Here is a 9,991-nt window from a genome sequence, read left to right on the forward strand (position 1 = left end):
CTCCTTAAAATAAACTAATTAGGAGACATGCAAATTGTGTCCAATCGGAAGTGGAAGATCTGATCAAATGGATAATAGTCATTTAATTATGGCTCCAGAAATAATACAAATAATATAAGACTAGAGAGGGTTAATTTATAAAAAAGATTGTTATTTTTCGTTTTGTTTTGCGAGTAATATGGAAAAGGTATAATAGGCCTTGAACTCACCTTTTGGTTATTCACAACCACAGACATTATGGGAAAGAGGGAAGCCGGGTAGAAAGACCGTTAATAAATCACCTCAAGAATAACCTGCATGATTTATTTTATTAGTATTTTTATGTTAATCAGACACATATTAAGAGAGTGGACATAAGTGAACGTCATTGAACCATTTAGTTATAATGCAGAAATAAAGGCCTGCTATTTTGTGAGCAGTCCAATTTAAATATTTGTGCATTAAAAACAAAGCGGAATGCTGTGCAGCGCCTTCCTGGTCTGCCTGAATGCAAATCCTCAGTATGCAAAACAACGCTAACACTAACAAAGAGAACTGTTTCCCTGTTCAGTCTGCTTAAACACGCTGTCCCCAAAGAAAATAACGAAAAAGGACGAGAATCGTGATTACATTGGCAACTTATTGTGATTCAAGACCCTGATCCACTCTCGTCCTCATCCCGATGGGCTCCAGGGCTGAGCTGAGGCTGGCCCCCCCAGCAGCGCTCTGATTGGTCCGCGGGGCTGATCGCCTCTCCGGCCGCCAGAAGCGCCTCCTCTCAAAAGCCTCGCTAGAGCCTCCCGACGTTTTCATTATCTCCTGGAGCTACGACTGCACACTATTGCAAACTTTTTTTTAACTCGCGACCCCATGGAGCCATAGAACTAACAGGTACGTGTTGTATCGGGATACAGCTCCAACTTTATATAACTTTAAAACTCTCTCCTCTACCCGCTGCCCCGCTGGCGGACTGGTCAACATCTGTCCTGCGGTCCAGCGGCGGAGTACCTAAATCATTTAGGGGTATTGTTTTATCACTAGCCCTCCTTTGGGTCTTATCTGTTATGAGCCTTATCATGAGGCTATCTCTTTGCTTCCAAGACATATTGCGTTGTGTTTCCTATCACCGGCGGTGTGTGTTTTGGGTGTAATTATGAGGCGGTCGGAGCAGGGAGGACGTGAATGGTGCGTTAGAAAGCGCTTTACTGCACTTTATTTAGTTTGTGGTACCGAGTCAATGATAAATCGTTTGCTATTCCCCTCTGGGGGGAAGAAAACTGGGACCCTGTGTATCCATATATTCTTACTGGTATTTTTCAACTTTAGAATGGATATTTGTTTCTAAATGAACCAATCAAAGTGTGCTTCCATGGGGAACGGGTCCCGGCTGGGACTGTGTAGGACGATAGTTGAGGATGATGATGATGATGATGATGCATTTAGTTTGGTATGTTAACCTCGGCTTGATCTATCTGTCGCTCTCATTCGCAATAACACTCAAAGATCGGTATCTCTGGAGTGGGCTCATCTTTTGCCTTGAAGTATCCCCCCAATCGTGACGTTTTTAACGCTTTTTTTTTTATTCATTCCTTTCCCCAGGGGAAATTGAGCCCTCACTATTTCTAACATCACGGTGTATCAGCACTGCCCCTGGATGGAGCTGGGTGACAACAGCTGGTCCATGGTCAAGCGAGAAGTCAGCAGCCCCGGGTCCCCGCCGGCTGAGCACAGCTACCTGCACTCTCAGGACAGCAGGGGGGAGGCGCACCCCTCCTCCGAAGACCTGCGCTCCCCCGCCGCCCCGCAGCCGCCCAGCGAGCTGGACGTGGCGCTGGGACACCGGCACCGCTCCGAGGGCCGATCACTACACTCCTACGTCCACTTCGGACACCACCACCACCACCACCACCACGCCAACGGCCTCGCCGCCTCGGAGGACCTCCCGCTGTTCACGGACTTAGACCAGGGCAACAAGTTGGTGCTGTCGGGCGGAGGGCCTAAGACGGGCCTGCTCGTGGACCCGGCCGACATGTATCAGACACTCGCCATCGCGGCGGCCCAGAGCCAAACCGGATACGACATCTCCTCCAACGGTTACATGCACTCCAACCCCAACTCCCCGGTGTACGTGCCCAGCTCCCGGGTGGGTCCCATGATCCCCAGCCTGTCGTACCTACAGGCCGGCGGCTCGAGTCAGCCGAGCCACGCCGTGGCCGGCCACTCTGTGTGGTCGCAGTCGACCCCCGAGAGCCCGTCGTACTCCACGGGGAGCCCGCACGCGTCCAATCGGTTCCACTACTCCCCGAGTCCGCCCATTAACAACGGCGTGTCCCGGGACAGCGGCTACGCCAACCCGCTGAACGTGGGCAGCCGGGACCAGTACGGCCTGTCCCGCGCCCTGCCCGGATCCTACCCCAGCCCCTACTCGCACTACGTTGCCCCGCAGCCGTCCCAGCTGTCCTCCCCGTGGCCCGGGGGGCCCTTCGATAACCCCATGTTGCACACGCTGCAGAACAGGGGCTCCGCGACGTCTCTAATACGAGGACCCAACGGAGGTATGGAGCTTTTTATTTATATATAATTATATTAATTATTTTTTATTAAATTGTCTGCTGTTGAAAGTCTGCAACTGCAGGGCCTTTAAGTTCAAGCGTAATGTAGACATAAATAGAGCAAATATAGACCTACGTTCATATTGGGTGCATTACTGTGGTGTGTATTGTTCTCCTACAACTTAATGTTAATGAATGCATGTATTTAGAATTCTAGTCATTGCACACTAAAAATAATTAGAATAACATAGATACTTAATTTACTGTCAAACTGCCATTTTTCATTATATTCAGCCTTCAATAAAGTTAGGAGAAAATATGTCAAAAACCAATCTCCCTGAATCTATCTGATTAGAATATCTATCACTTCCATCGTACAACCTGATAAGGATGAATTCACAAACCCTGAGGTGCCTGATGTGTACTATTTTAATTAATTCCTGGTTTTCTGTGTGATTTCAGAGAGTTTCGACGACATGGGAGAAGGCCGGGAGTGTGTGAACTGCGGCTCCATCTCCACGCCGCTATGGAGACGTGACGGCACCGGACACTTTCTGTGCAACGCCTGCGGCCTGTACAGCAAGATGAACGGCCTCAGCCGACCCTTAATCAAACCACAGAAACGGATGGTAAGCCCCCGCTCGATTGACCACCTCAATGTCCCACCTCATCACCTCAAAGTGTGCGGGGTAGAGGGTAATCGCTTAAAATATGCAGGCCTGTATTCGGTCTGGAATCATCGTTATAACTCGTTTCCATTTCCCAATTCATTAACAAAAAACGAATTTATTTTCGTGTAGAATTTAAGTTTTCCTAACAGGCTTGTAAGTTCCCATTAGGATGGGCCTCGTTCAGAATAATGTTGACCTGGCACAGGGGTGGTTTCTTGGATGTGGGTATTTTCCTGGCGCCTTTACGCACAACAATACGCAGCTCTTAGGCCGGCCTGAGCTCCCTGATAAAACAGCCCTCAGAAATAATCACACTCACGGTTGTGTTAAATGGCCTTAGCCTACTGTTACGTAACTAAGTATTATGGTTAGGAACTTGGGGGAAAGATAACCGAACGAAACCCAAATTAAAGCCATCGCTTTCTTCCTAAATGATTTATAGAGCTTTTGGGTCGCAGCCAACGATCCCATTAGTCAGTAGGTCTGAGACGTCCCGGGGTATCACTGCCTTCCTCGCAGTGGTTCTGCCCGAATCCATCTTTATGTTCTGCTTATTCATTCTTCTCCCCAGTCCTCCTCCCGGAGAATCGGGCTTTCGTGCGCAAACTGCCAGACGAGCACGACCACCCTGTGGCGGAGGAACGCGGAGGGAGAGCCGGTGTGCAACGCCTGCGGACTATACACCAAGTTACACGGCGTGAGTGCAGAGCTTCCGCCACATATATGTTTTTTTAATATAAGTTATGAGGACGAAAACACGTCAATTAAAAAAAATGCATGGCTGTATTTGATAGTTGAATAAAATATTGTATATTTTTATTTTATATATTTTTAAACCTGTATTTTGTATTGTATTCTACAGGTGCCTCGGCCCCTCGCCATGAAGAAAGAAGGGATACAGACGAGGAAAAGAAAACCCAAAACCTTGAATAAATCAAAGGGTTCATCCTGTAAGTATTTTATTCAATGTTGGATTTCAAAAGAACATCGAGATGTTCGTCAGTGCCGTGGTTTTATTTTTTGCAACCATCTGAACGACAGACTGACCTTTCTTGTGTTTTATCCTTTCAGCCAATAACAGCACGGTGCCCATGACCCCCACCTCCACCTCCTCCTCCAACTCCGAGGACTGCTCCAAAAACAACTCGCCGTCCACGCAGGTGTCAGGGGTAAGACTGGCTCTTATTAGATCGATTTGAAATGTAGGCCTACTGCAAATAACAGTTCCACCTCGATTATTTACGCCAATTAATACAATCTGATTATATGACTTGTCTTAACTCACTCAACAGCCACAAGCACCCACATACATTTTTATTTTATTTGTTTGTCCACTCAAAACATAAATAAATACTTTAAAAAAATGAATATATTTATAATCCCACGAAATATATGTATTTATAGATATAAATATATACATATACACATGCCATCAGTGCAATTTAAATCCACACCAATGTTTTTAGCCCCGGGTCATACCATTAGCACATACAACTCCCTAGTCTCTGAACCCCATTCCCTTAATCACAGAATAACCACCCCTAACCGTGTACTAATACCCAGCGTGTACTCTTACACAGCGTGTATTCCAATACCCAGCGTGTAATACCCAGCGTGTAATACCCAGCGTGTAATACCCAGCGTGTATCAATACACAGCGTGTGCTGTAACCGTGGTAATAACCTCCACCCCTTTGGTCTCACAGGTGAGCTCCTCAGTGCTGTCGGGCTCCAGTGATGTGTCCCTCTCCGGGGTGAAGTACCCGGTCCAGGAGAGCCTGTACACCAGCGTGGGTCTGTCCGGGCCCTCCGACGTGGCCTCCTCCGTGAGAGGCGAGCCCTGGTGCCCCATGGCCCTGGCTTGAGCCCCCCCCCCCCCCCCACCGTCTCTGCTGGGGGTCCGGGCAGGGGCAGTGATAGGGTGGGGTGTTCGAGGGCATCAAAAGCGTCACGTGGAAGTGGAAGTATTTGGGAGTCTCTCCTTCCCCCCCCCCCCCCCCCCCCCCTGATAAAGCCCATAGCCCCCCAACACCTCCCGCCGACCTCTGGGCGGAGAAGAGAAAGGCGCAGGGGAGGGGTTGGTGGTCCTTCATGGGTGACCTTCAATCACACACCCACCACCACCCAACCCTCCTCCTCCTCCTCCTCCTCCTCCTCCTCCTCCTCCTCCTCCACCCGGGACTCAAGAGTGGAATATCTGGGGATTGTATTCGTCCAGAATGTTGTGGAGAGCTGCGCTACGTCACGTGGGGCCCCTACGACGATGTTTTTGGACAGAAGCCACGCAGGTGATGCTGGTTCAACCCCGGGGACGTCCCGTGGACGGTTTCTGGACCTCTCCATGTCTGATCTATCGTTCTTCTCTTCTGTGACGCAGAGTCAACTCCCAGTTCCGCATCGAAAGACCACTTTGTGACTGTTCTTATGGATTTCCCACTCTGGAGAAGAAACCAAAACGAAACGATGAAAATGACAAAAAATGTAATTGGATGGGATGACCGGTGCTCAGAGAGGCATGACACTAACCTCGAAGGAAATTCAGATTTTTATTTTGTATTTTATTTTTCTGCAACTGGAATCAAACTACAAAAAACCGAGACAACTTTCCATGAATCAAAGTATTTATAAATCTTCCATTGTTAAATATGTGGCAATGATTGTTAATAAAGATATAATTATAGCGTAGAAGTAAAAAAAAAAAAACAGTTTGAATGTCTTTTTTATTTTAATTTTTTTGATGAGTGGTTATTAGAACAATCTTTTTTTTTATCTGCCCATTTACCGCTAATAGCTCTTACGTTATCTGGCTGAAACCAGTTTTGGTCTACACAGGGTATTGAAGACTAGGGCAATCAATGTCATTTCGTCTCGTTGTGTAATTGTTTGCTGAAAAGAGCCGCTTATGAAATCTAGAAACGGTTTGATATTCAAACATTGTGGACTCTTGGGAAATATGAAGGTACTTTTTCAAATTTTTTAGTCGTCTGTTTGTAACTGGTGAAGGTGTGTAGAAGAGGAGGGGAGTAAAAAAACACAAACACACACACACACACACACACACACACACACACACACACACACACACACACACACACCATACAAACAAACACCACACACACACACACACACACACACACACACACACACACACACACACACACACACACACACACACACACACACACACACACACACACACCAACAAACACAAACACACAAACACACAAAAACACAAACAAAATCAGACTAACATTGATGCACCTAAATCTTCTTCATACCTGGGCATTTTGTTACACTTAATACTTGTAATAGTGGACAGTATTACACCATTTAAGTGAAAACAAATTCAAAGCTAACTCATGTTCTGTTATTTAGACTGTGTTTATGCAGTTGAAACAGATTTTTACAATCAAAGAATCATCAGTCCATACTGATAGTAAACATCTCATGAATAATCCCCCACCCCCTCATAAAAAAGAAAAAAAAGAAAATAACCAAAGATTACAGGCCTGTTGATAACCATGGAAACTCCCAAAAGCTGTTTGAATGGCTGGTTTAGAGCAAAGTGACTGGCGGCCGAGGTAGGCCCATAGCAATATGTGTGAAGGTTAAATGTATTGGGGCTGTAATGTCATGTGTTGGCTAGTCTGAAATGGGAGGAGTGTTGCCTTTCGAAGAGCTGTTATGAAACTGGTGTATAGAAATGCATTTTACAATTGTGTCATCCATATAGGGCCCTGCCATTTTCCTGGACTTATTTATTTGTATTAAACATAAGGTTTATTTTAGCTTTGAATTGTGTTGTATTGCTTTTTTGTTTTGTTCTCAGACAGTTAAAAAAATAGATTATTTAAATTGTTTCTAATAAATCATTCTGGTGACACAAGCGACTTTTAAACCACCATCCTCTATTTTAAATAAGTTATTTATCATTTTTGTAGAAGTCGCCATGGACTATTTCTGTGCGTACCATCTCAATGCTCCAGCTAAGGCTGGCCTGGTTCAACTGAGAGGTTTTTCTTCTTCACCAGAGGAAAGTGAGCAAAGCAAAAACAACAGATCTTATCAGCTAATATGTGAAGAGGATTTCCTATGTATTTTCAAATAATTAACTGTGGCCGGCGTTGCTAAGAACATCAGACATGTGATATATTTATCCAGAGACGTTGGGAGGTACAGACTTAAACGAGTCAGGATTAAGTTGTAAATTGAGTTGGAGTGTGTTGCTTCTTCCCTCTTGCGTCCAGTAAATCAGCCCCTTGTGTTTCCACGCAGACAAGCCCTAGTCAGGTGCTTCGCTGCAGGACGGCGAACCCCAGCCCCTCGTCCCTTCAGGAAGGAAGGACCACCTCTCCTGGGTCCCCAATGAGCCGTCCGGGCCAAGCACCTGCCCCAGTGTTCAGTGTGTTGGAGCGCAACGTGACCTCTTGAGTACTGCCGTCACTAGATGAAATTGAGATTTTCAGAGATGGTGAGATTTATGTGCGGGGATTAGCCTTATCTGCCTGCTCTTTGACATCTTGAGTTAGCCGAGTTTATTGAGTGTTGAGGAATGTACCAGGCTCCAGAGAGAGAGAGAGAGCCAGGCTCACCGTTCAGAGTTCAGCGAGCTCTTGTTGCTTGTTGTGCCCCTGTGTGCCTTCTCTCTTTAGTTTAGAAACGAGAGAGAGAGAGAGAGAGAGAGAGAGAGAGAGAGAGAGAGAGAGAGAGAGAGAGAGAGAGAGAGAGAGAGAGAGAGGTAATGGATGAGTTTATTTGAATGTGACCTGGAATTTGTGTGTGAGTGAGCTAGAGATAGAGAGTGTATGTCTGTGTGTGCCTGCTTGTGTGTGAGTGTGTATGTGTGTGTGTGTGTGTGTGTGTGTGTGTGTGTGTGTGTGTGTGTGTGAGTGTCTGTTTGTGTGAGTGAGAGAGTGTGTGTGTGTGTGTGTGTGTGTTTGTGTGTGTGTGTGTCTGTGTTTCGGTGTATGTGTGTGTGTGCGTGTGTGTGTGTGTGTGTGTGCATGTGTGTGTGTGTTTGTGTGTGAGTGAGTGAGTGAGAGAGAGTGTGTGTGTGTGTGTGTGAGTGTGTGTTTGTGCTTGTGTGTGAGTGTGCGTGTTAATATTGTCGTTATTCTTGCTCTCATTATCGAAAACCGTTATCCGTTATGGCCGCCCCTGTCCACAGGTCAGCGGTTGGTGATTGTGAAGTGTGCGCGTCGTGTCAAAGTGTGTCCCCGCCCCACTAGGGTTCGTCTTTACGACTCTGATGTCGGTTCAGAAAGCTCTGGCCGCCATTTTGTGCCGGTAAACATTACAACAGGACTTGGCAAAATCAAGGATGATCCGAGCAAGAGAAACTCCAAACCCCCCTCTTGGACAATTGAATCCTAGCGCCTAGTGCTTTAAACTTTATAGGCATGAGCAATTATTTATCAGCTTTTGGGATATTTATGGCACGGCGCTAGCTTTGCTTTTCAGTATCCATAGTGCTGCGAGGGAGGACATGTAAACACAACATCACAGAGTTCCTCCCGCCCTCCCTCCCTCCCTCCTCCTCCTCCTCTTCCCCCCTCCTCCCCCTCCTCCTCCTCCTCTCCCCTTGCCGCTGGAATAGATGTTCAACAGGGTCAAGGGTCACCAGCGCAACAGTGTTCACACACATTAAGAGGTCACGAGAGACGAATCGTGCGCTCCCCAGTGATGTATAATGTGAAGGTGAGCCGGCAGTATATGTTTCAGCTTGGTTCGTTGCAACCAAAGAAGAAGAGTAAGAATATGGTCCCAAAGTGCAGTTATGACTAGACGAGTAGAGGAAAGGACATGTTTTCAACAGGGGAGATCAGGGTAGAAAAAGGGGGTCAGTGCAAAAAGATGTAGATAACCATTCCGTCCAGTTCAGAGAGAGAGAGAGAGAGAGAGAGAGAGAGAGAGAGAGAGAGAGAGAGAGACAGAGACCAGAACAACAACAAAAAAAAGTTTATTTCTTCGAGGCCGCCAAGTTAAACAACACGGAATGGCCAGGCCAGGCAATCTGGCTCTCTGCCTGCCTGCCTGCCTGCCCTGCCTGGCTGGCTGGCTGGCTGACTGACTGGGGACAAACTACAGGCCTGGCGGCTGTTTGGCCAACGGGCAGCAGAGCAGTAGCCGAAAAAGCAGAACCCAGCAGCACAGTGGATCTCCCAGGAGGGATCTCGATGATCTTTCCACGGTGCCTATCAAACCACAGCCGCGCCGGCATTGCTGGAGCTGCCTTCCGGAAGAGATGGGATCACTGACTCAGCTCCGCAGGCGGCCGACAGGAAGAACGCCAGCGGCCATCTAGGAGCGAGCGCAGTTCAACCGGAGTGGCAACAGATTGTTTTCTTTGCTAGGCGAGAAGGTGTGTTTTTATGCCTGGCGGCAGTTGTTCTCGTGACATCGTCCCTGGAAAGCAGAAAGGGCTTAAGACTTGTTGACTCAGGTTTGTGTTCAATCAAACGATTTCATTGCATTTATCACAGAGATGATATTGCCACAATGACCTCACGAGCCTGTCCCCTATCCCCTCCCCCCCACCACCAGTCAACAATAACCAACTCACTCACAGGAAACTAGTAAACACAGGGGAAGTTATAACACACCTGCCTTTAGCACTGAGGATGTAATTTAACGTACACACATATTCAGCAAAGTTAGATGACAATTCCAAACATGGATCAGAAGAGATGTCAGTATTCGATGTTACTATATATTGTAAATCAGATTTATTAAGAGGCAGCTTCTATTTCTGTTAGTCAGGCTCATCACTGGGAGTGAGTTCCTTGAAGCA

General features: G+C 46.9%; 1 protein-coding gene across 3 annotated transcripts; it reads left to right on the forward strand.

The window, feature by feature from the left end:
- Positions 1–710: 710 nt before the first annotated feature.
- On the forward strand, positions 711–6,989 carry gata6 (GATA binding protein 6). 3 transcript variants are annotated; one of them, XM_060059296.1, is made up of 7 exons: positions 711–870; positions 1,579–2,534; positions 2,994–3,160; positions 3,774–3,899; positions 4,065–4,152; positions 4,274–4,371; positions 4,908–6,989. In XM_060059296.1, the coding sequence occupies exons 2-7, from the start codon at positions 1,634–1,636 to the stop codon at positions 5,064–5,066; spliced, it is 1,539 nt and encodes a 512-aa protein (XP_059915279.1). In that variant the 5' UTR covers positions 711–870; positions 1,579–1,633; the 3' UTR covers positions 5,067–6,989. The 3 variants fall into 3 exon arrangements, with proteins under 3 accessions (XP_059915279.1, XP_059915280.1, XP_059915281.1); XM_060059297.1 differs by lacking the exon at positions 711–870 and adding an exon at positions 912–1,164; XM_060059298.1 differs by lacking the exon at positions 711–870 and adding an exon at positions 1,187–1,426.
- The last annotated feature ends 3,002 nt before the right edge of the window (positions 6,990–9,991 follow it).

Source organism: Gadus macrocephalus, chromosome 8, assembly GCF_031168955.1.
Source record: "Gadus macrocephalus chromosome 8, ASM3116895v1".
Lineage (NCBI taxonomy): Eukaryota > Metazoa > Chordata > Actinopteri > Gadiformes > Gadidae > Gadus > Gadus macrocephalus.

Coding starts and splice junctions, on each gene's coding strand:
- gata6 (XM_060059296.1), top strand. CDS start 1,634: ATGGAGCTGGGTGACAACAGCTGGTCCATGGTCAAGCGAGAAGTCAGC. Junction 2,535..2,993: donor AATACGAGGACCCAACGGAG/GTATGGAGCTTT, acceptor GTGTGATTTCAG/AGAGTTTCGACGACATGGGA. Junction 4,153..4,273: donor TAAATCAAAGGGTTCATCCT/GTAAGTATTTTA, acceptor TTATCCTTTCAG/CCAATAACAGCACGGTGCCC.